The sequence below is a fragment of the Myxine glutinosa genome, chromosome 1, assembly GCF_964187855.1.
Source record: "Myxine glutinosa chromosome 1, kmMyxGlut1.1, whole genome shotgun sequence".
Classification (NCBI taxonomy): domain Eukaryota; kingdom Metazoa; phylum Chordata; class Myxini; order Myxiniformes; family Myxinidae; genus Myxine; species Myxine glutinosa.
Genome location: NC_136261.1, coordinates 378,777,511 through 378,803,914, shown reverse-complemented (window position 1 = coordinate 378,803,914; position 26,404 = coordinate 378,777,511). Strand labels below are relative to the sequence as shown.

At 54.0% G+C, this 26,404-nt stretch overlaps 2 protein-coding genes across 10 annotated transcripts in view; one reads left to right on the top strand and one right to left on the bottom strand.

Moving 5' to 3' along the window:
• LOC137415872 (E3 ubiquitin/ISG15 ligase TRIM25) overlaps nt 1-26,404 on the bottom strand; it is a 732,877-nt gene that overhangs the window by 94,089 nt on the left and 612,384 nt on the right. Inside the window, exon 1 of one of the 7 annotated variants that reach the window (XM_068101398.2) lies at nt 20,191-20,298. The exons of 4 other annotated variants lie outside the window; for them this stretch is intronic. The gene's annotated coding sequence lies outside the window, so the exon portion shown is untranslated. Of the gene's footprint in view, nt 1-19,403; nt 19,463-20,190; nt 20,299-26,404 lie in introns of those variants that run through there. 2 more of the 7 variants (XM_078770216.1, XM_078770221.1) reach the window with 2 other exon arrangements.
• The window catches only part of LOC137415915 (E3 ubiquitin-protein ligase TRIM7), a 48,265-nt gene continuing 36,124 nt past the window's right edge, over nt 14,264-26,404 (top strand). Inside the window, exon 1 of one of the 3 annotated variants that reach the window (XM_068101437.2) lies at nt 14,264-14,356. In XM_068101437.2, the coding sequence (XP_067957538.1) occupies nt 14,272-14,356 (85 nt within the window). In that variant the 5' untranslated portion in view covers nt 14,264-14,271. Of the gene's footprint in view, nt 14,357-23,843; nt 24,653-26,404 lie in introns of those variants that run through there. The other 2 variants (XM_078770224.1, XM_078770227.1) reach the window with 2 other exon arrangements.

Below are 26,404 nucleotides of genomic sequence, written 5' to 3'. Positions count from 1 at the left end.
TCACAACACCATTCTGCAACCGCACCACAAATGCCAATATCCAACCACAATTTACCTGCACCCTCTACCTAACACTTACACTACCCGCCCCGGGTGCTCGTGAAAGGGGTACACTCTTCCCCCATCCACACCTTCGCACCATGCACACCACTCCGTACCACTCACTCCAACTCTCTCCACACACCTGTACCTGCACACCTGTGCTCTCACACCTGGTGCCACCTGCACCCTTCTCTCCCCAAGCGCATTCGCGCTGATCCACACACTCACTACTCATACACTGCTCCACACACCTGTCCAGTTGCACACCTGTGCAATCACACCTGTTCAATTCTCACAAACACGGCATCATCTCAGCTAACTACTCCCTTCTAAAACCTGCGCTTCCCAGTCGTCCCTTTAAACTATTGCGCTCCCACGTCATTATCATCCATACTAATCTACCTGCGTCCCCACTACAGGTATCAGTCACTAACTAAACTTAACGTCACCTAATGTCATCTTCTCTAGATCCCTACACACCATATCCTAACCCACCCGGGCTAGTTTTCACTGCCATACACCCCATAATCTATTGCTCCTTTGCCCCCATCTGTGAGGGATGGTGGATTTGCCATCCCACCACATCGGGGGTCTCTCACTACCAATTTCGCTCGTCCAAATCCAACAATTCAAAAATTTTCCATTTACTGCCAATTCCATTCACTTTTCTAAATTTCGTTTTAAATCACTATCACTATCGTCCGTCTACTTATTACATCCTCTCGGTGCGCCATGACATCATTAAACTCGGTTTCGCAAAGCCGAGCAATGAATTCGGGTGGTTTGGTCGCCTGCAGGTTGAATCCGTCCGGCTTTCGGTTCAAGGGAGGTGGTTTGGTTGGACCGAGATTCCACGCACCATCTCGGCGCGGCACCTTGCGGTCCCGGGCCCGATGGCTCCATCTCCCCCGGTCGGAACCCCGTCCCCACGAGGGGGCACCGTTCCGCCTCCTCCCACTCGCCCTTGAACCGGACCGGTCGCCTCGCCCGACAAAGCCCGGACTCGACCGTGCGGGGCGGGGCCAAGCCCGAATCGGCAACGACGCTTCGAAGAGAAGCGACGCAGCATCGACCCGCGCCGGGCCTCGCACCCAACAAAGCACCCCCCCTCGCACCGAGCGCTCGCATCGGCTATCCGTCGCCCTAACCGCTAACCTGGTTACCGTCGATGCTTTACTAAGTTTACTTGCATGCTTACAAGCATACGCTACCCCTTTCACCCTCACAAAACCTGGCGTTCCAACGCCGTCCGTACATTCCACCAACGCTCTCCCTGTTACACACCATACCTCTCGCGCACACTCTCCCGTTACACCCTCTGTAACACTCACCACAGACGTACACTTTCTCGTTACATCCTCTGTAACACTCACCACAGGTGTACACTCTCTCGTTACTTCCTCCGTAACACTCACCACAGGTGTACACTCTCTCGTTACTTCCTCCGTAACACCCACCACAGGTGTACACTCTCTCGTTACTTCCTCCGTAACACTCACCACAGGTGTACACTCTCTCGTTACTTCCTCCGTAACACTCACCACAGACGTACACTTTCTCGTTACATCCTCTGTAACACTCACCACAGGTGTACACTCTCTCGTTACTTCCTCCGTAACACTCACCACAGGTGTACACTCTCTCGTTACTTCCTCCGTAACACTCACCACAGGTGTACACTCTCTCGTTACTTCCTCCGTAACACTCACCACAGACGTACACTTTCTCGTTACATCCTCTGTAACACTCACCACAGGTGTACACTCTCTCGTTACTTCCTCCGTAACACTCACCACAGACGTACACTTTCTCGTTACATCCTCTGTAACACTCACCACAGGTGTACACTCTCTCGTTACTTCCTCCGTAACACTCACCACAGGTGTACACTCTCTCGTTACTTCCTCCGTAACACTCACCACAGGTGTACACTCTCTCGTTACTTCCTCCGTAACACTCACCACACCGCGCTTCCATGTACCCCCTCGCACACGCGCCTCGACCGGCTCACTCCTGACGGCACACTCACTCCTCGGCGTGCACTTTTTCCTCACACACCCCATGGTCGGACATTCTCGCACACCTCTTTTTTCGCACACCTGACCTGTCACACACTTCACCAACGGCCTTTCACGAACACCCGGATCCAAACCAATCCCCAAGCCGACTGAAGCTTTCCTCACATCATATACATTGCCACTCACCTCCGTACTTCGTCTCCGCCCCTCCTTTGCCACCTGCAAACTCTTTATTTGGTTAGTGAGCACCACATCATGATTTGAACACAGACCTTGTACATAATCCATTTCTCCCTGCAATTCCCGGGCTACCTCCGTCATCTCTTCAATTTTAATTATTCCCTCTTCCGCTTTTTCTGTACTCACCTCGACGACCGTTGGCTTTAATAAAATTCCCTCTACCTCATCGGTCGCCGGCTTTTCCAAGCCCCGGGTCGCGATTTCTACCCCCGTCATTGTACCCGTGCTTTCCTCCGCTTCGCTCAACCAGCGCTTTTCGACTCGCGTTACCTCCTCGTGCACCCCTGGGACCCTTTCGCCCAACTTGCGGTCTCTGTCCCTCTGCTCCCGTGCCTCTCTATCGGCCCTCATTCCGTTCGTTGTTGCTTCAATTTGGTTTCCCAATTTGTTCGTTATTGCTTCCATTTGGTTTCCCAATTTCTCCCCGTCTCTCAGCATCTCGGCGAATTGCGCCATGAAGGCTTGCATTTGGACCACCGTTGGTTGTACAAAGGGTGCGGCCGCAGCTGCCCCCTCAACCACGTGCGCGAGGCTGCCATTTTGTGCACCTGATACACCCTCAACCACACCTTCTTTACTCTCCTCCACCATTTTTTTTCCTAAGTCCTGGGTCGATTCTACCCCGTCTATCTCTCCCACCGGCATCCCGTCGCCTTGAACAGCCATGGCGCGATTTCAAAATTCGAGTTTTGCTTTAAAAAAAAAACAAATTTCGGTATTTTATAATTTTGAGCGCGTGAAGCGCGCTCCGGGTCGATCTCACTCCCCGACACCAATTGTTATCGTACTAACACAATTGGTGTCCAAAATTTGGGCTAAATAAATTTAGTCCCAGGTTCGAATCCCATCTCCTGACTACCAATTGTTACAGATACGACTTTGATGGTATGGTGGGCCGAGCGGGATGGCCGCCGTATCCGTACAAGTTACCCGATTGTGCCCGAACGTTGACTAGCCGCGCTATGCTGGCTCAATAAGAAAAAGAAGACACCCGGCTGGATTACAATCACACAATACGACACCAACGTTTCGATTCTCAAGTATATTCGTACGGAAAAAGGTTAGATTACAGGGGCTAGAGGTATATTACAGGAAGACAGGCACTTAGACACACTCTTATATTAACCCCGGACAGACGACAGACACACGGGACAAAATGCTGACTCACACGGGGGTTGATGAAAAGGAAAGGCAGGTCGCGATGGCTCAAGGTGCACTCTTGGCTCAAGGCAGAATCGACTCGGTCCGGTCCAGAGATGCGGGGAGGTATCGTCGCGCTGGGGGTGGCGGTGGCTTCTCTCTCCAGTCTCCAAGCTGAGGCGCATCTGACGTCACGTCCGGCAAGCGGCTGCGTATATCCGGCGGGGAGTGACACGCCCTCGGCTCGTTAGCTCCGCCTCGTGGAATCGGCACGTTGCTTCTCATTGGGTGCGTGCGGGGGGGGTTACTGGCTCCGCCCCTGACGAGGAGCTGACAGCCAGCCCCTTCGGGGTAACCCCGTGGAGCGCATGGTCTGGAGCTAATCGAGCCGGTGTGAGGACGCATCCTCCCCCGCTCCGCCGCCATCTCCTCTGTTGTTGTTGTAATTGTTGTTGTAGTTGTTGTTATTGTTGTTGTTTGGGGAAGAAGATGGAAGGAGGTATGGGAAAGGTCCTAAACTCACTACTGATGCCATATAATCACATTCTGGTGCAACGAAGAGTCATAATTAATGGAAACGAGGCCTTAACTGACATAGATTAAGAATAACTAGGAAGATGTCCGAAAGTTGGCTACGTGTGGTGCGGTGGACCTGGGCACGACATTTAATGGGGGAATAAGGGGAAGGTCGGCTCTACTGATTGTTATTTACATGCAATGGGACTAGGGAATGGGGGATTGGGGAAAGTTGGGGAGTATTGGAGAAAATAGGGGAATATTTACAAGCGGATATGGAGGCCAAATTCCATATTCGCAACAATATCAACCACAGCAGGTCGTGCCCGAACTAAAATCTTGACCACAGCAGGCCGTGCCCCGAACTAACATCTCAACCACAGGACGTTGTGCCCCAAACTAACATCTCAACCACAGGACGTTGTGCCCCAAACTAACATCTCAACCACAGGACGTTGTGCCCCGAATTAACATCTCAACCACAGCAGGCCGTGCCCCAAACTCACATCTCAACGACAGGAAGTTGTGCCCCAAACTAACATCTCAACCACAGGAAGTTGTGCCCCAAACTAACATCTCAACCACAGAAGGTACACAAAAAGGTGCATCTAACATCTCAACCACAGCAGGTCGTGCCCTGAACTAACATCTCAACCACAGCAGGTCGTGCCCTGAACTAACATCTCAACCACAGCAGGTCATGCCCCGAACTAACATCTCAACCACAGCAGGTCGTGCCCCGAACTAACATCTCAACCACAGGAAGTTGTGCCCCGAACTAACATCTCAACCACAGCAGGTACACAAAAAGGTGCATCTAAAATCTCAACCACAGCAGGTCGTGCCCTGAACTAACATCTCAACCACAGCAGGTCATGCCCCGAACTAACATCTCAACCACAACAGGTCGTGCTCCAAACTAACATCGTGTTCCTGTGGAAGTAAAATAATCAATTCAGAATGTTCAATTTTATGTTTCTTGTTGAAGAGAATTTATAAGCAGAAAAGCAAAGCTGGTCACCAAACCGTTAATCTGTTAATCGTTAACTAACGAAGTTAACTTTTTCGTTAACGATTTAACTTTTAAGTGAACTTTGAAAGTCATTGTCGGACTAACTAACTTCCGTTACATTTAACTTCCGTTAACTCAAGTCCGCTAACCCAAAAATTTCATGGTCTACCCGGCTTGTGGGAGGGATCGGCTTGTGGGAGGGATCGGCTTGTGGGAAGGATGGGCTTGTGGGAGGGATCGGCTTGTGGGAGGGATCGGCTTGTGGGAAGGATCGGCTTGTGGGAGGGATCGGCTTGTGGGAGGGATCGGCTTGTGGGAGGGATTGGCTCGTGGGAGAGATCGGCTTGTGGGAAGGATCGGCTTGTGGGAGCGATCGGCTTGTGGGAGCGATCGGCTTGTGGGAGCGATCGGCTTGTGGGAGCGATCGGCTTGTGGGAGGAATCGGCTTGTGGGAGGGATCGGCTTGTGGGAGGAATCGGCTTGTGGGAGGGATCGGCTTGTGGGAGGGATCTAAGTACGGGCAGCGTCTCCGGTCCGCGCCGGAACTCCGTTTATTTTTCTGGGTCCTTCGAGACAACCAACAACCATGTAGTTGCTTCTCAATTGCAGGTGCAGGCACTTCAAACATACTGTCGTGCAACCGCCGAAATTAATATCAGGGGGCCGCGGATGCCGATCACGAAGGCTTTACTCCCGAGGCGAATACTCAATGGCGGATTCCAAAACCAAAGTTACCCCAAGCGCGTGAGATGAAGGGGGGCGATGCGAGCCACTGCAGCCTTAACTGTGAAAATCAACCACCCGGAAAACTGCGTTCAGGAATATGTACAGAAAATAATATAAGGGTTTATTGGGAAAAGCAAGGACAGTAAAAGCACGCGCTGGTAATGAAATATTCCTAAATTGGGATCCCGCACACCAGACCTCAAACACAAGACGAGGGGAATATGAATACCAAAATAACACGTCTTTTATGTAAAGTGTATTCGCGGATACGGCCTTATCTCGTCTTTGTCGTCTTGGTGGCTGCCGTCCAACACCGCCCCATTTGGCGTCCCACGCGGCCCTCTCCGACCGCCTCCGAACACCACAGCAACGCGAAGGCCCGAGCCAATGCCCACTCCGTTCGCACACGAGGCCCCAAAGCAGGACAGCAAGCTCCACTCGGGCTACACCTCAGCCCAACTCGAGCTGAGCAAGACTAAAAAGAGCTTCAATAGCGAGTCACTTTTCTGTGTCTCTCGAACCACTGCCAGAAGCAACTGCTCTGAACAGAACTGCGTGCACTCCAGCGAACTGCCAACTCGACTCAGGCTCTGAACTCTTCTCGGGATCTCCGATCTGAACTGCCCGGACTTGGGATCCAACTCACAACTGTCTCGTTCCGACCCTCGTCACTCAACTGCCCACTTAGTCCTGCGGCATAGCAGACCAATTGTTCAAATTGTTCTAAAAGCACCAAAATTGGCACACATGTAGATTAATATATTCTAAACATTTTTGGATATGGAGGCATTCAAGATTAACCCTGTGGAAGATATGGCGGCCATTGTTCAAAATGGCCACCATTTACCATTAGCGTCATTACATAGACTTCATTATGTGTCGTTAGTATGGTGCTAGATGGGCCAAAATTCCTTTTTTTTACATCAGAATTAACATCAATAAGTGTTTAACAGATATTTAGATGAATCTTCTCAAAAATGGCCCTCAAATTGCTGGCAAAATTGCAATGGAATGGTAGTCAAAATAATACACAGAGTACGGGGAGTTTACAGTATGGTCAGATTGTAGTTATATAGTCGACCAAAAGCCCAGTCCCAGTCAACCTCTGGTCCGGCAACCATCCAGCGCCTCAGTGCAGTTGGATTGTCTGCTGGAATCTTGAATGCCTCCATATCCAAAAATTGGAATTGGAATTCTTGGAGGGGGGGGGGGGTGGTCATGAAATTGTGGTCATGAAAAAGTGGTCATGTGGTCATGTCATGTGGTCATGAAAAGTGGTCATGTGGTCATGGTCATGATCACGTGGTCATGTGGTCATGATCATGACCTCTACACTCATGATCAATCACATGATCATGTGGTCATGTGGTCATGGTCACATGAAAAGTGGTCATGGTCAAAAAGTGGTCATGAAAAAGTGGTCATGAAAAAGTCATGAAAAAAAATCCCAAAATTGGAAGTTGGAATCTTGAATGCCTCCATATCCAAAATTGTTCAGAATATATTAATCTACATGTGTGCCAATTTTGGTGCTTTTAGAACAATTTGAACAATTGGTTTCGTATTTTTTACTATGCCGCTGGGCTAACTGCGAACTGCGCACACGAACTCTCGATCCAACTGTTTTTGGGATCAACTGCGCTGAACTGCGAACTGCCACCTCAACTCGTGCGCACCTCAAACGAACTCGGGATCAGATCTGGTGTTCCGTTCCACCCGCTCTTGTTAATATCGATCTTCTTCGTGACGTCAGCCCTGGCGCTCTGCCAACCAATCAGAGCCTCCACCGACTCGCCAGCTCACCCCGGTGCACGCCCACTGCGTCACACTCACTCCCGTCCCCTATTCCGTGGTCATAGCACGTGCTATGTGAGGTGGATAGGCCTCTCCGAGGTGTAAATGGTCGCGGCCATTATCGGCGGTGTCCTGGCCTGGTTTCTTCCTAGGTCATGTCAGGGGGGAGGGCGTTATTAGTGTTGTAGTAATGGATCCTAACTAAGTGTCTATGTGGTCTGCAGTGCCAAAAGGGACAAAGGTTTGGCTAACCAGGTGAGACATACAAGGGCGCTACTCATTAATCCCTATACTACTTAACACACGAATTTCCTGGTAGATTCACAATTATACATCTTACCCGACAAAACGCCTACACATGAAGAACTAATTACAGGTCGTGTTCCTTACCGCGACATCTCAAAGCATGTTACCTATTCAGCTCTATTCTGCTCTACATATCACTACCCAAATTCATAACAATACATTGCAGTTTGATTCGGAACGATCGGCTTGGCGAGCGATATCAATCTGAATGGTAATGATCGCTCCTCTGTACTGTGCTGCGCTGTTCTGTACTGTGCTGTGCCATGGTGTGCTGTAATGTGCTGTTCTGTACTGTGCTGTGCCATAGTGTGCTATAATGTGCTGTTCTGTACTGTGCTGTGCTGTAGTGTGCTGTACTGTGCTGTAATGTGTTGTAATGTGCTGTGCTGTGCTGTGCTGTAATGTGCTGTACTGTGCTGTAGTGTGCTGTAATGTGCTGTTCTGTACTGGGCTGTGCTGTAGTGTGCTGTACTGTGCTGTAATGTGCTGTGATGTGCTGTGCTGTAATGTGCTGTTCTGTACTGTGCTGTGCTGTAGTGTGCTGTAATGTGCTGTTCTGTACTGTGCTGTGCTGTAATGTGCTGTTCTGTACTGTGCTGTGCTGCAGTGTGCTGTACTGTGCTGTGCTGTAGTGTGCTGTACTGTGCTGTACTGTGCTGTACTGTACTGTGCTGTACTGTGCTGTAGTGTGCTGTACTGTACTGTGCTGTTCTGCACTGTGCTGTAGTGTGCTGTGCTGTGCTGTAGTGTGCTGTACTGGGCTGTAATGTGCTGGTCTGTACTGTGCTGTGCACGTGCTATGTGAGGTGGATAGGCCTCTCCGAGGTGTAAATGGTCGCGGCCATTATCGGCGGTGTCCTGGCCTGGTTTCTTCCTAGGTCATGTCAGGGGGGAGGGCGTTATTAGTGTTGTAGTAAGGGATCCTAACTAAGTGTCTATGTGGTCTGCAGTGCCAAAAGGGACAAAGGTTTGGCTAACCAGGTGAGACATACAAGGGCGCTACTCATTAATCCCTATACTACTTAACACACGAATTTCCTGGTAGATTCACAATTATACATCTTACCCGATGTATAATTGTGCTGTACTGTGCTGTAATGTGCTGTTCTGCACTGTGCTGTGCTATAGTTTGCTGTAATGTGCTGTTCTGTACTGTGCTGTGCCATAGTGTGCTGTACTGTGCTGTAATGTGCTGTTCTGTAATGTGCTGTGCTGTACTGTGCTGTCCTGTACTGTACTGTGCTGTGCCATAGTGTGCTGTACTGTGCTGTAATGTGCTGTTCTGTAATGTGCTGTGCTGTACTGTGCTGTTCTGTACTGTGCTGTGCTGTTGTGTGCTGTAATCTGCTGTTCTGTACTGTGCTGTGGTATGTTGGCCCCGCAATTTTTTTTAAAATCGGGCCCCTTAACATGTAAGGCCAGCCCATGTTCTAAAGCCCTTAAAAAGACCCCAAAAAGGCTTGTTTGATAGTTTTGGCACTTTTTAGGAGGTTTTAGAGCAAAAAATGGTTTTTTGGGAGGGGAGGTTTATAGTAAAACTTAACGTTAACGGGTTATCGATAACTTTCGTTACATTTTAAACGAAGTAACTGATTAACGGTTAGCGAAGGTAACTTTTTGGGTAACGGATGAACGGTTAGCGAAGGTAACTTTTTGGTTAACGGACTAACGGTTAACGAAGTTACCTTTTTGGTTAACGGATTAACGGTTAACGAAGTTAACTTTTTGATTAACTGTGCCCACGTTTGCATAAAAGGTAGTACAGAGATCGATAAACCATGTGACTGCCGCAAAGCATCTCGGGATAAAACCAGTGTGGCAAAAGAAGAGAGAGGACAACTTGTTTTTCATGTCTGTTTCAAATTATTGCAACGGCAAAACCACTCAGGAGATTGCAGGAGTTCGGTGTTTCCTGTTTGCTAATCTACTGACCAGCATCTGTTGTTTATCTCTTGGCCAAGATTAGGGTGAGAAGAAATGTACAGGTGGTAGTTGTACAAATGGTAGCTTGGTAGATTGTGCAGGTGGTAGATTAGGGCAAGACCACGACCTTGAGAAATGCAGTTTCAGTTTGTTCTGAAATGTTAAAGCGTGGGTGTAGTTTTCCATATGTTACTACATCCTTGTTCATCCCACTGTATACAAGGAGCTTAATTCAAGGTATTTGACCAGGGAGAGGACGACGCATGATACTGATTATCCTGTGCTGTTCTCACATCTCTCTCTCTCCGTGTGCACGTAATAAATGATTCAACCAACCTGCAAACTGGTATGGCTGATCAAGGATAGAGTTATTCCACCACACTCCTAACCAACATCCCTAACCGCAGGAGGTCGTGCTCCTAACTAACATCCCCAACCGCAGGAGGTCGTGCTCCAAACATCCCCATCCACGGCAGGTCGTGCTCCTAAACATCTACATCCACGGGAGGTCGTGCTCCTAACATCCCCATCCACGGGAGGTCGTGCTCCTAACTAACATCTCTAACCGCAGGAGGTCGTGCTCCTAACTAACATCTCTAACCGCAGGAGGTCGTGCTCCTAACTAACATCCCCAACCACAGGAGGTCGTGCTCCTAACTAACATCTCTAACCGCAGGAGGTCGTGCTCCTAACTAACATCTCTAACCACAGGAGGTCGTGCTCCTAACTAACATCTCTAACCACAGGAGGTCGTGCTCCTAACTAACATCCCCATCCACGGGAGGTCGTGCTCCTAACTAACATCTCTAACCGCAGGAGTTCGTGCTCCTAACTAACATCTCTAACCACAGGAGGTCGTGCTCCTAACTAACATCTCTAACCACAGGAGGTCGTGCTCCTAACTAACATCCCCAACCACAGGAGGTCGTGCTCCTAACTAACATCCCCATCCACGGGAGGTCGTGCTCCTAACTAACATCTCTAACCACGGGAGGTCGTGCTCCTAACTAACATCTCTAACCACGGGAGGTCGTGCTCCTAACTAACATCTCTAACTGCAGGAGGTCATGCTCCTAACTAACATCTCTAACCACAGGAGGTCGTGCTCCTAACTAACATCCCCAACCACAGGAGGTCGTGCTCCTAACTAACATCCCCATCCATGGGAGGTCGTGCTCCTAACTAACATCTCTAACCGCAGGAGGTCGTGCTCCTAACATCCCCATCCACGGGAGGTCGTGCTAACTAACATCTCTAACCACAGGAGGTCGTGCTCCTAACTAACATCCCCAACCACAGGAGGTCGTGCTCCTAACTAACATCCCCATCCACGGGAGGACGTGCTCCTAACTAACATCTCTAACCGCAGGAGGTCGTGCTCCTAACATCCCCATCCACGGGAGGTCGTGCTCCTAACTAACATCTCTAACCGCAGGAGGTCGTGCTCCTAACTAACATCTCTAACCGCAGGAGGTCGTGCTCCTAACTAACATCCCCAACCAAAGGAGGTCGTGCCCCGCCGGAGATGTTCGTCCTTTGCCGGTGCTGTCCCAGAACAACACTTTTTGTTGAGATTTACCCTGATTAGGGATGAAACCCCGATCAGGGTTCGCACAAGACCAACACAACTACCAGCTGTACATTGGTTACTCACCCAGGGGACCAACACAACTACCAGCTGTACATTGGTTACTCACCCAGGGGACCAACACAACTACCAGCTGTACATTGGTTACTCGCCCAGGGGACCAACACAACTACCAGCTGTACATTGGTTACTCGCCCAGGGGACCAACACAACTACCAGCTGCACATTGGTTACTCGCCCAGGGGACCAACACAACTACAAGCTGTACATTGGTTACTCGCCCAGGGGACCAACACAACTACCAGCTGTACATTGGTTACTCACCCAGGGGACCAACACAACTACCAGCTGCACATTGGTTACTCGCCCAGGGGACCAACACAAGTACCAGCTGTACATTGGTTACTCACCCAGGGGACCAACACAACTACCAGCTGTACATTGGTTACTCGCCCAGGGGACCAACACAACTACCAGCTGTACATTGGTTACTCGCCCAGGGGACCAACACAACTACCAGCTGCACATTGGTTACTCGCCCAGGGGACCAACACAACTACAAGCTGTACATTGGTTACTCGCCCAGGGGACCAACACAACTACCAGCTGTACATTGGTTACTCACCCAGGGGACCAACACAACTACCAGCTGCACATTGGTTACTCGCCCAGGGGACCAACACAAGTACCAGCTGTACATTGGTTACTCACCCAGGGGACCAACACAACTACCAGCTGTACATTGGTTACTCGCCCAGGGGACCAACACAACTACCAGCTGTACATTGGTTACTCGCCCAGGGGACCAACACAACTACCAGCTGCACATTGGTTACTCGCCCAGGGGACCAACACAACTACAAGCTGTACATTGGTTACTCGCCCAGGGGACCAACACAACTACCAGCTGTACATTGGTTACTCACCCAGGGGACCAACACAACTACCAGCTGCACATTGGTTACTCGCCCAGGGGACCAACACAACTACCAGCTGTACATTGGTTACTCACCCAGGGGACCAACACAACTACCAGCTGTACATTGGTTACTCGCCCAGGGGACCAACACAACTACCAGCTGTACATTGGTTACTCGCCCAGGGGACCAACACAACTACCAGCTGCACATTGGTTACTCGCCCAGGGGACCAACACAACTACAAGCTGTACATTGGTTACTCACCCAGGGGACCAACACAACTACCAGCTGCACATTGGTTACTCGCCCAGGGGACCAACACAACTACCAGCTGTACATTGGTTACTCGCCCAGGGGACCAACACAAGTACCAGCTGTACATTGGTTACTCACCCAGGGGACCAACACAACTACCAGCTGTACATTGGTTACTCGCCCAGGGGACCAACACAACTACCAGCTGCACATTGGTTACTCGCCCAGGGGACCAACACAACTACCAGCTGTACATTGGTTACTCACCCAGGGGACCAACACAACTACCAGCTGTACATTGGTTACTCGCCCAGGGGACCAACACAACTACCAGCTGTACATTGGCTACTCGCCCAGGGGACCAACACAACTACCAGCTGCACATTGGTTACTTGCCCAGGGGACCAACACAACTACCAGCTGTACATTACTCGCCCAGGGAGCATATGACCAACACAACTACCAGCTGTACATGGGTTACTGGCCCAGGGAGCACGTGACCAACACAACTACCAGCTGCACATTGGTTACTCGCCCAGGGGACCAACACAACTACCAGCTGCACATTGGTTACTCGCCCAGGGGACCAACACAACTACCAGCTGCACATTACTCGCCCAGGGAGCATATGACCAACACAACTACCAGCTGTACATTGGTTACTCGCCCAGGGAGCACGTGACCAACACAACTACCAGCTGTCCATTACTCGCCCAGGGAGCATATGACCAACACAACTTCCAGCTGTACATTGGTTACTGGCCCAGGGAGCACGTGACCAACACAACTACCAGCTGTCCATTGGTTACTCGCACAGAGAGCATATGACCAACACAACTACCAGCTGTACATTGGTTACTGGCCCAGGGAGCACGTGACCAACACAACTACCATCTGTACATTGGTTACTCGCCCAGGGAGCACGTGACCAACACAACTACCAGCTGTTCATTGGTTACTGGCCCAGGGAGCACGTGACCAACACAACTACCAGCTGTCCATTGGTTACTGGCCCAAAGAGCACGTGACCAACACAACTACCAGCTGTGCATTGGTTACTCGCCCAGGGAGCATACGACCAACACAACTACCAGCTGTACATTGGTTACTGGCCCAGGGAGCGCGTGACCAACACAACTACCAGCTGTACATTGGTTACTCGCACAGAGAGCACGTGACCAACACAACTACCAGCTGTCCATTGGTTACTCGCACAGAGAGCATATGACCAACACAACTACCAGCTGTACATTGGTTACTGGCCCAGGGAGCACGTGACCAACACAACTACCAGCTGTACATTGGTTACTGGCCCAGGGAGCACGTGACCAACACAACTACCAGCTGTACATTGGTTACTCGCCCAGGGAGCATATGACCAACACAACTACCAGCTGTACATTGGTTACTGGCCCAGGGAGCACGTGACCAACACAACTACCAGCTGTCCATTGGTTACTCGCACAGAGAGCACGTGACCAATACAACTACCAGCTGTGCATTGGTTACTCGCACAGAGAGCACGTGACCAACACAACTACCAGCTGTGCATTGGTTACCTGCCCTCACCCCATCAGCTGATCCGCTTTGGAATAGTTTAACAAGTGGTGGGTGGTTCGTGTGCAGTTTTCTGCTGCTGGTCGCATCATTGCTGGTCGCAGTTCGTGTGCAGTTTTCTGCTGCTGGTCGCATCATTGCTGGTTGCATCATTTTTCTGTGGGCGCGGCTGCCGCTGAGGCAATGCCTCTCCATAACCAGTTATCTGGTACTCGTTTTGCCGACATCGGAAGGATGACAGGCCGAGTCAACCCCAATTTAACGGGATACGTACTCAGGACCTTTGGATCCCCAGCCATAACCATTCGCCCAATACCAGGTATAGTTTAACAATTGTGAGATTTGTGAGAATATTCAAGTATATTGTGAGACGGTGGAATGCTCTGGATTATACGGGAATCATCTTTTGTGGAATACAATTTCATTCCTTTATCTATGCATGTTCACATTGTAATGTTATCATGAATGAATAACTGGATCCTCATTTAATAAAATGTTATCTTGTAGCGACCCATTGGTCCCCCAAAGCTCGAGACCAGCAACAGAATCTCCTGGCCCAAGCCGGTGACGTAACCGGCGGCCAAACCGCGGCGCCGAGGTTATAATCCTTTGCACCTGTCGGTCACATGACCACCAAAGCGTGCCTCACCTGAGAGGCGTGGCTTTGGTTCTGATGTATGCTTTTTGGTTGGGATATATATATATATGGGAACCCGATAAACGGGCTTTCAGAGTTCCCGAGATGATTATTCAATAAACATCTTCTCGGAAGAGTTTGTGTCTTGTCCGTCACTTCGTCCGTCTCAAGCAGGAGTGCTGCTCCTTCACTGGTGACCCCGACGTGATGGACATGGCAGTGTCCCTCAAACTGCCCACTTTCTGGGAAGCACATGCCGCCATCTGGTTCGCTCAGGCGGACTCCCAGTTCGTCCTGCGTGGCATTACGGAGGACACCACGAAATACCATTACGTGGTCGCCGCGCTCGGCTCCGTGCCCGCCGCCCGCTGCCTGAGCCTCCTCCAGAGCCTGCCCGCTGACGGCAAGTACGACGCCATCAAGGCACTTCTTCTGGGTGCTTTCGCCCTCTCCCCGGCTGAACGCGCACGACGCCTGCTCGACCTTCCTGAGCTCGGCGATACGCGCCCGTCCGAACGTATGGACTACATGCTCGCGTTGCTCGGCGAGCATCCCTCGGATTTCCTTTTCCAAGAGCTTTTTCTCCACCAGCTCCCAGCCCAGGTCCGGGTCGCCCTGGCAAGCTCAACCATCACGAACCCCCGCGACCTCGCCAGGGAGGCCGACAAGATCGATTCGGCAAGCCAGCTCGTCGGAGCGGCGAGCCAGCTCGGTGGGGTGGCTGCCGGGAGCCCGACCGCCACCCAGTCGACGCCCGCGGCGCAGTTTCCCGCCCACCCGCCCGACGCCCGCGACGCAGCTTCCTTCCCGGAGGCCGCCGGGCCGGCGCGACTGGCAGCGGCGACGCCGCGTCGCCCGGTCCCGACGCGTCGACCGGAGCCCCCGCCAGACCCGGCCTGGTGTTCTTTCCACGCCAGGTTCGGGCGGCAGGCCCGATCATGTCGACCCCCGTGCACGTTCGGCAAGTCGGGAAACGGGCGGGCCGGCGCTCACTACCAGCCATGAGCGCCGGCCGTTCCAGAAACCTGCTATTCATCGCGGACCAAGCGTCGGGGCGGCGTTTTCTCTGCGACACCGGCGCTCAGCTGAGCGTCATTCTCGCTTCGGCGGAGGACAGGCGGGCCGCCATTTGCGGCCCCTCCTTAATCGCGGCCAACGGCTCCGCCATCCGCACCTTTGGCCCACGCACCGTCGCCCTCCGCTTCAGCAGCCAGCTTTTTCGCTGGGAGTTCGTGACGGCGGACGTCCCCATGGCTTTGCTCGGGGCCGATTTCCTTTGCGCCCATGGGCTGCTGGTCGACGTTAAACGTCGGCGTCTCATCAACGCCGAAACTTTCAGCTCGCTGGTGTGCGCCTTGAGCCGTTCCGCGCCCACCGAGCTTTCATGCGTCCTCCCGTTGGCAGACAACTTCGCGCGTCTCCTCACGGAGTTCCCGGCCCTCACACGACCGACGTTTTCGGCCGTCGCGGTGCGTCACGGCATCGAGCATCACATTCCCACTACGGGCCCACCGGTGTATGCCCGAGCTCGCCGTCTCGACACAGTCAAACTCGCCGTCGCCAAGGCCGAGTTCGCCGCGCTGGAGCGCCTCGGCATCGTGCGGCGCTCCGACAGCGCCTGGACCTCGCCGCTGCACATCGTCCCGAAGCCGGGGGGCAGATGGCGGCCATGCGGCGACTACCGCCGCCTCAATGACGCCACTACCCCCGACAGGTACCCCGTCCCGCACATCCAGGATTTTTCCGCCCGGTTGGCGGGGCGGACCATTTTTTCAAAAGTGGACCTGATTCGGGGGTACCACCAGGTGCCCGTCCGCCCGGCCGACATCCTGAAGACGGCTGTTATTACACCTTTCGGCCTCTTCGAATTCCTCCGGATGCCCTTCGGCCTCAAAAACGCGGCACAGGCATTCCAGCGCCTGATGGACGGTGTGCTGCGCGACTTGCCGTTCCTCTTTACCTACCTGGACGACATCCTCGTCGCCAGCACGTCCAGAGCTGAGCACCTCCTCCACCTCCGGACGCTGTTCGGCCGCCTCAGCGAGCACGGCTTGATCGTCAACCCGGCCAAATGTCACTTTGGTGCGGCGACTATCGACTTTTTGGGCCACCACATCACCCGGAACGGCACCGTACCGCTACCGGCCAAGGTCGAGGCCATCGCCGCTTTCCCGCGCCCCCGCTCCGTCAAGGCGCTGCAGGAGTTCCTCGGGATGGTGAACTTTTACCACCGCTTCGTGCCCCGAGCTGCGCAACTCATGCGGCCCTTGTACACCGCCCTCCGCGGCCAGCCGGCAAAGCGCGACGTTGTCTGGTCCACGGACATGGACGCTGCTTTCACCAGCGCGAAACGGGCCCTCACCAACACCACGCTGCTGGCCCACCCGGTACCCCATGCTCCCATCGCCCTCACCACGGACGCCTCCAACTTCGCTGTGGGCGCGGTTCATGAGCAATGGGTAAACGGGGCCTGGCAGCCGCTCGCGTTCTTCAGCCGGCAACTCCTGCCCAACGAGTTGAAGTACAGCACTTTCGACTGCGAGCTCCTCGGGCTGTACCTGGCCGTCCGCCATTTTCGCCACCTCCTGGAGGGCCGCCCATTCACAGCGTTTGTCGACCACAAGCCATTGATTTTCACCATGGCCAAGGTCACGGAGCCGCGGTCGGCCCGCCAGCAGCGCCACCTCTCCGCCGTGTCGGAATACACCATGGACATCAGGCACGTCGCCGGGAAGGACAACGCAGTGGCCAACTGCCTTTCTCGAGCCGGCGCCAACGCCGTCCACCTCGGCGTCGATTTCGCCCTGATGGCGACGGACCAGGCCACCGACGGCACGGTGCAGGCACTCCGGGTGGCGGACACGGGCCTACGCTTGGCTGACGTCCCCTTCGCAGACACGGTCCTGCTTTGCGACGTCTCCCAAGGCCGACCTCGCCCCGTTGTGCCGGTCACCTGGTGGCATCGCATTTTTGCTTCGCTCCATGGCCTCTCACACCCGGGCCGGAAGGCGTCCCAGAGGCTGGTGTCGGCACGTTTCGTCTGGCACGGGTTGCGACGGGACATCCACGACTGGGCCAACGCCTGCACACCCTGCCAGCGGGCCGAGGTCCACCGTCACACCCAGGCTCCGCTGGCTCCTTTCACCGTGCCCGAGCGACGTTTCGACCACGTCCACGTGGACCTGGTGGGTCCCCTGCCCCCATCGCAGGGGTTCACCCACCTGCTTACCATGGTGGACACGACCACCAGGTGGCCGGAGGCCATGCCCCTCGCCTCCACCACCACCGCCGACGTGGCCCAGGCGTTCATCGCCACCTGGGTCACGCGTTTCGGCACACCGGCGGACATCTCGTTGGACCGCGGCCCACAGTTCACGTCCGAACTGTGGGGCGTGGTCGCCCACACGTTGGGCGTTACCCTGCACTGCACCACGGCCTACCACCCCCAGGCCAACGGGTTGTGCGAGCGGTTCCACCGCTCCATGAAGGCCGCACTCGTGGCCGGCCTCCAGGACGACTGCTGTGCCGACCTGGCTCCCGTGGGTCCTTTTGGGCCTCCGCACGGCTCCAAAGGAGGACCTCCAGGCGTCCACCGCCGCGCTGGTGTACGGCCAGGCCCTCCGCGTCCCGGGCGAGTTCGTGCCTGAAGCCACCAGCCCCTGGTCCGCCGCGCGCCAGCGCATGGACTTCCAGGAGGCTGCCCAACCTTTCGCCCCGGTGGCCACGTCCCGCCACGGCGACCCCCAATCCTACATCCCCCCAGCACTCCGCACGGCGGAGAACGTCTTTGTGCACCACGACGCGCACCAGGGGCCGCTCCGGCCACCATATGACGGACCCTTCCGGGTCCTACGACGGGACAACAAGTCCTTCGTCGTCAGCATCGGCGGCCGGGCGGACCGGATTTCGGTGGACCGCCTCAAGCCGGCCCACATGGACGTCGGCCAGCCACCACGGCTGGTTCTCCCACCGCGGCACGGCCACCCCCCGTCCACTGCACCCCCCGTCCGGCCACCCACCACCACACCGGCCCCCCCCCCCCCGCCCCGCGACCAGCTAGGGGTCGTTACGGTCGGGTCATCCGGACCCCCCTCAGGTTGACCTTCCTGGACCAAGTCGATTCTGGGGTGGGGCGTGTGTAGCGACCCATGGGTCCCCCAAAGCTCGAGACCAGCAACAGAATCTCCTGGCCCAAGCCGGGGACGTAACCGGCGGCCAAACCGCGGCGCCGAGGTTATAATCCTTTGCACCTGTCGGTCACATGACCACCAAAGCGTGCCTCGCCTGAGAGGCGGGGCTTTGGTTCTGATGTATGCTTTTTGGTTTGGATATATATATGCGAACCCGATAAACGGGCTTTCAGAGTTCCCGAGATGATTATTCAATAAACATCTTCTCGGACGAGTTTGTGTCTTGTCCGTCACTTCGTCCGTCTCAAGCAGGAGCGCTGCTCCTTCAATCTTCACATTATACCCTCCGTCTCCGTCTCATCTCTTTGGTTCTTCTTTTTCATCAACAACAAACTACAATGACCAAGGAACAATGTCGGTGGTTTCTCTTCCTCCCTTAATCCGTTATCCTGCTAATCCACACGAATCATCCCGATCGCACTCTCTACACTCTACACACTCTTTCATTACCAGAGTGAAACAAATGACGATCATTGTACATTTTTTTTTATTAATAACTTGATAATTCCTTAACCCGGGTACGAGTGCGGATACGTAACCTCTCCTGCTGATGAAGTTTAAGAAACGTGTAAGCTAAAGCCTTCTGTGAAATGAACTCATAGGGAGGAGCTTCCTCCCGTGACGTCTTCAACAACGTGATGACGTAGCCTCGCAGAATGAGAGCCCGATCTCCACACATGCAAGTCTCACATCACGTCACGTGGTTATTTGAATAACATCAGCTGGATGTTTGTTACCCGGTAAATTCGGACACAAATTCACTCGAGGTTTCTCCATCTGGAATAATTTTGCTGTGGAGTCGCAAAAGGAAAGTTTGGAATTTTAATCCGAACTTCACAAAACAAAGTCAACACTAAACTGTGGTAAAGGTAAGAAAAATGTGGTCATGGAAGGGAACACATTCGCCGGGTCAAGACCACCCTCACCCTCTTTGGTGCATGTATCAGGCGGTGCTTTTTGGTACATTGAAGCTGGCACCATTTAAATAAATAAAACATTTCTTTACGAAAACATCCTTTGCCTCGTTTCAGTTCACCTATAATCACGTGATCCCAACCTTTTACAATGTTGCTCACCATTAATTAGTGGGTTTATAACACTAATTATTATTGGGGGAAACTTCCACTTACTTACAAACATGTCCTGCATTTCCCCTCAAACCAACACTAACATCTCCGGAATTCTCCCCTGAAACATTCCAGAACATGCACTCAACCGCTAAATCCAAAACCACCCGTCCATTAAATGCAAACATATCGTCAAACATTTCCTCAGTAAAACACGACACCATGCTAACTTCATCCTCTATCTGTCTATCATGTTTACCTTCGGATGGCACCTCACGCAGCTTCGTACAGCCTTTTCATAAAGTCATGGAGCCACCTCCGTCTTTCTCTGGAAACGCCACGCCCCCACAGCCCCCCGTCTTTCTCTGGAAACGCCACGCCCCCACAGCCCCCCGTCTTTCTCAGGAAACGCCACGCCCCCACAGCCCTCCGTCTTTCTCTGGAAACGCCACGCCCCCACAGCCCTCCGTCTTTCTCTGGAAACGCCACGCCCCCACAGTCCTCCGTCTTTCTCTGGAAACGCCACGCCCCCACAGCCCCCACAGCCCCCCGTCTTTCTCTGGAAACGCCACGCCCCCACAGCCCCCCGTCTTTCTTAGGAAACGCCACGCCCCCACAACCCTTCGGCTTTCTCAGGAAACGCCACGCCCCCACAGCCCCCCGTCTTTCTCAGGAAACGCCACGCCCCCACAGCCCTCCGTCTTTCTCTGGAAACGCCACGCCCCCACAGCCCTCCGTCTTTCTGTGGAAACGCCACGCCCCCACAGTCCTCCGTCTTTCTCTGGAAACGCCACGCCCCCACAACCCCCCGTCTTTCTCTGGAAACGCCACGCCCCCACAGCCCCCCGTCTTTCTCTGGAAACGCCACGCCCCCACAGCCCCCCGTCTTTCTCAGGAAACGCCACGCCCCCACAGCCCCCCGTCTTTCTCTGGAACCGCCACGCCCCCACAGCCCCCATCTTTCTCTGGAAACGCCACGCCCCCACAGCCCCCCGTCTTTCTCTGGAAACGCCACGCCCCCACAGCCCCCCGTCTTTCTTAGGAAACGCCACGCCCCCACAACCCTTCGGCTTTCTCAGGAAACGCCACGCCCCCACAGCCCCCCGTCTTTCTCAGGAAACGCCACGCCCCCACAGCCCTCCGTCTTTCTCTGGAAACGCCACGCCCCCACAGCCCTCCGTCTTTCTCTGGAAACGCCACGCCCCCACAGTCCTCCGTCTTTCTCTGGAAACGCCACGCCCCCACAACCCCCCGTCTTTCTCTGGAAACGCCACGCCCCCACAGCCCCCCGTCTTTCTCTGGAAACGCCACGCCCCCACAGCCCCCCGTCTTTCTCAGGAAACGCCACGCCCCCACAGCCCCCCGTCTTTCTCTGGAAACGCCACGCCCCCACAGCCCCCATCTTTCTCTGGAAACGCCACGCCCCCACAGCCCCCCGTCTTTCTCTGGAAACGCCACGCCCCCACAGCCCCCCGTCTTTCTCAGGAAACGCCACGCCCCCACAGCCCCCCGTCTTTCTCAGGAAACGCCACGCCCCCACAGCCCCCCGTCTTTCTTAGGAAACGCCACGCCCCCACAACCCTTCGGCTTTCTCAGGAAACGCCACGCCCCCACAGCCCCCCGTCTTTCTCAGGAAACGCCACGCCCCCACAGCCCTCCGTCTTTCTCTGGAAACGCCACGCCCCCACAGCCATCCGTCTTTCTCTGGAAACGCCACGCCCCCACAGCCCTCCGTCTTTCTCTGGAAACGCCACGCCCCCACAGCCCTCCGTCTTTCTCTGGAAATGCCACGCCCCCACAGCCTCCGTCTTTCTCTGGAAACGCCACGCCCCCACAGCCCTTCGGCTTTCTCAGGAAACGCCACGCCCCCACAGCCCCCCGTCTTTCTCAGGAAACGCCCCGCCCCCACAGCCCCCCGTCTTTCTCAGGAAACGCCACGCCCCCGCAGCCCGCCGTCTTTCTCTGGAAACGCCACGCCCCCACAGCCCTCCGTCTTTCTCTGGAAACGCCACGCCCCCACAGCCCTCCGTCTTTCTCTGGAAATGCCACGCCCCCACAGCCCTCCGTCTTTCTCTGGAAACGCCATGCCCCACAGCCCTCCGTCTTTCTCTGGAAACGCCACGCCCCACAGCCCTCTGTCTTTCTCTGGAAACGCCACGCCCCCACAGCCCTCCGTCTTTCTCGGGAAACGCCACGCCCCCACAGCCCGCCGTCTTTCTCAGGAAACGCCATGCCCCCACAGCCCGCCGTCTTTCTCAGTAAACGCCACGCCCCCACAGCCCTCCGTCTTTCTCTGGAAATGCCACGCCCCCACAGCCCTCCGTCTTTCTCTGGAAACGCCACGCCCCACAGCCCTCTGTCTTTCTCTGGAAACGCCACGCCCCACAGCCCTCCGTCTTTCTCGGGAAACGCCACGCCCCCACAACCCCCCGTCTTTCTTAGGAAACGCCACGCCCCCACAGCCCTCCGTCTTTCTCAGGAAACACCACGCCCCCACAGCCCTCCGTCTTTCTCAGGAAACACCAAGCCCCCACAGCCCCCCGTCTTTCTTAGGAAACGCCACGCCCCCACAGCCCGCCGTCGTTCTCAGGAAACGCCAAGCCCCACAGCCCCCCGTCTTTCTCAGGAAACGCCACGCCCCCACAGCCCCCCGTCTTTCTCAGGAAACGCCAAGCCCCACAGCCCTCCGTCTTTCTCAGGAAACGCCACGCCCCCACAGCCCTCCGTCTTTCTCGGGAAACGCCAAGCCCCCACAGCCCGACGTCTTTCTCAGGAAATGCCACGCCCCCACAGCCCCCCGTCTTTCTCAGGAAACGCCATGCCCCCACAGCCCGCCGTCTTTCTCAGGAAACGCCACGCCCCCACAGCCCGCCGTCTTTCTCAGGAAACGCCACGCCCCCACAGCCCGCCGTCTTTCTCAGGAAACGCCACGCCCCCACAGCCCTCCGTCTTTCTCAGGAAACGCCACGCCCCCACAGCCCTCCGTCTTTCTCAGGAAACGCCACGCCCCCACATCCCCCCATCTTTCTTAGGAAACGCCACGCCCCCACAGCCCTCCGTCTTTCTCAGGAAACGCCACGCCCCACAGCCCCCCATCTTTCTCAGGAAACGCCACGCCCCACAGCCCCCCGTCTTTCTTAGGAAATGCCACGCCCCCACAGCCCTCCGTCTTTCTCAGGAAACGCCACGCCCCACAGCCCCCCGTCTTTCTTAGGAAACGCCACGCCCCCACGCCCCCACAGCCCCCCGTCTTTCTCAGGAAACGCCATGCCCCCACAGCCCTCCGTCTTTCTCAGGAAACGCCACGCCCCACAGCCCCCCGTCTTTCTCAGGAAACGCCACGCCCCACAGCCCCCCGTCTTTCTTAGGAAACGCCATGCCCCCACAGCCCCCCGTCTTTCTCAGGAAACGCCACGCCCCACAGCCCCCCGTCTTTCTTAGGAAACGCCACGCCCCCACAGCCCTTCGGCTTTCTCAGGAAACGCCACGCCCCACAGCCCCCCGTCTTTCTTAGGAAACGCCACGCCCCCACAGCCCGCCGTCTTTCTCAGGAAACGCCACGCCCCCACAGCCCTCCGTCTATCTCAGGAAACGCCACGCCCCCACAGCCCTCCGTCTTTCTCAGGAAACGCCACGCCCCCACAGCCCTCCGTCTTTCTCAGGAAACGCCACGCCCCCACATCCCCCCGTCTTTCTTAGGAAACGCCACGCCCCCACAGCCCTCCGTCTTTCTTAGGAAACGCCACGCCCCCACAGCCCTTCGGCTTTCTCAGGAAACGCCACGCCCCCACAGCCCTTCGGCTTTCTCAGGAAACGCCACGCCCCCACAGCCCTCTGTCAAACAAACATCATTCCCGAATCCCGAATCCCGAATCAATCCCAAATCCCGATCCACGGATTTCTCCGATCGATGTTCCAGTTCAGAAAGTTCAATTGGAGCCTGAACTGAACTCATTCGGGAGAACGATCTTCAAAATGTGTTTCCGGTTCAACCCTGGACTCCTGGGTTCGAATCCCGACCCAGGTATAAACTGCCGTCCTGGTGTTTCGCAGGCAGATGATTCATCAACGTGTTCACCTTTGTCCCTTGGATGGACGTAAAGCCGGTCGTCCTGTGTGCTAGCATTCGTTGGTGAACGTACCAACGTGATAAAACGTCATCACGACATGGAGTATTAAGGTGTGATTGAAAATCCCATCCACACCAGGTAACCCGGTATAAAACACGCGTCCCATCATATCCGAGTCGATTCCTCGAGCGAAGTGAATCACGTTGGATACCTTTGTTGGAGTCGGGAGTCGGGGACCATTGTTGGATACCTGGTGTAAACGTGTTCACCAGACAATGGCTGAAATGCAACCTGGAATCCCGATTCCCTCTCCTTGTTCAGCTCCATCATGTTTAATCGAACGAACTCGATAACACATGTTTCACGACTCAACGACGATCATTAAGCGTGTTCTTGTAGGAGGAATTTGTTGGGGGTTGGCGGTGGACTGTGTCGTCAAACTGCGCTGTGACGTCACAGACGCGTGATTGAACAGTTCGTTTCACGACTCCATAACGATCAGTAAACATCATCTTGTCTCCCAGAAGGAATGTGTTGGTGGTTGTCGGTGGAATCTTTACTTTATTACAATTTACCTGGACCTTGATACAGTATTCACTCATTTATAAAGACACAACCTTTCGATTTGAATACCTGGAAGCACCTGCACAGGTAAGAAAAAGGGATTGGTGGGAGAACTACTCTTTATGGGGGGCGGTAGGGGTGCTGTTCAGTATTTTCATAAAGTGTCGGGGTCTATATTAACTTGAATAAAAGTGAGGTTTAGATTATGGGGGGCTGTGGGGGTGCTGTACAGTGTTTGATAAAGTGTCGGGGTCTATATTAACTTGAATAAAAGTGGGGTTTAGATTATGGGGGGCTGTGATGGGTGCTGTACAGTGTTTGATAAAGTGTCGGGGTCTATATTAACTTGAATAAAAGTGGGGTTTAGATTATGGGGGGCTGTGGGGGTGCTGTACAGTGTTTGATAAAGTGTCGGGGTCTATATTAACTTGAATAAAAGTGGGGTTTAGATTATGGGGGGCTGTGGGGGTGCTGTACAGTGTTTGATAGTGTCGGGGTCTATATTAACTTGAATAAAAGTGGGGTTTAGATTATGGGGGGCTGTGGGGGTGCTGTACAGTGTTTGATAAAGTGTCGGGGTCTATATTAACTTGAATAAAAGTGGGGTTTAGATTATGGGGGGCTGTGGGGGTGCTGTACAGTGTTTGATAAAGTGTCGGGGTCTATATTAACTTGAATAAAAGTGGGGTTTAGATTATGGGGGGCTGTGGGGGTGATGTACATTATTTGATAAAGTGTCGGGGTCTATATTAAATTGAACAAAAGTGGGGTTTCGTTTATGGGGGGCTGTGGGGGGGGGGGTTGGGGTGCTGTACAGTGTTTCATAAAGTGTCGGGGTCTATATTAACTTGAACAAGTGAATCCTCTTGGATTGCGCTGAGGTTCGGGCATGGAATTTCTAGGAGGAAGTATAATTTGTATGCAATGAAAGTACATGTAATATGGGATCGAGTAAGCTTCACCAGTGCGCGTGTGCGAATATACGTCACGTCGGCAGCGAGAAGGCGTTCCCCAACACGAACCAATCAGGAACTGCCACGCCCACTTATATGATCTCAGAATTCCTGTGACAGGAATTAGCGTTACACTGGCTGGAAGTCATTCGCTAGAGGCGCTTCCTCAGCGCCAATCACCAGTGCGCGTGCGCGAATTTACGTCACGTCGGCAGCGAGAAGGCGTTCCCCAACACGAACCAATCAGGAACTGCCACGCCCACTTATATGATCTCAGAATTCCTGTGACAGGAATTAGCGTTACACTGGCTGGAAGTCAATCGCTAAAGGCGCTTCCTCAGCGCCAATAAAAGTGGGGTTTAGATTATGGGGGGCTGTGGGGGTGCTGTACAGTGTTTGATAAAGTGTCGGGGTCCATATTAACTTGAATAAAAGTGAGGTTTAGATTATGGGGGGTTGTGGGGGGTGCTGTACAGTGTTTGATAAAGCGTCGGGGTCCATATTAACTTGAATAAAAGTGAGGTTTAGATTATGGGGGGTTGTGGGGGGTGCTGTACAGTGTTTGATAAAGTGTCGGGGTCCATATTAACTTGAATAAAAATGGGGTTTAGATTATGGGGGGCTGTGAGGGGTGCTGTACAGTGTTTGATAAAGTGTCGGGGTCCATATTAACTTGAATAAAAGTGAGGTTTAGATTATGGGGGGTTGTGGGGGGTGCTGTACAGTGTTTGATAAAGTGTCGGGGTCGATATTAACTTGAATAAAAGTGGGGTTTAGATTATGGGGGCTGTAGGGGTGATGTACAGTGTTTGATAAAGTGTCGGGGTCTATATTAACTTGAATAAAAGTGGGGTTTAGATTATGGGGGGCTGTGGGAGTGATGTAC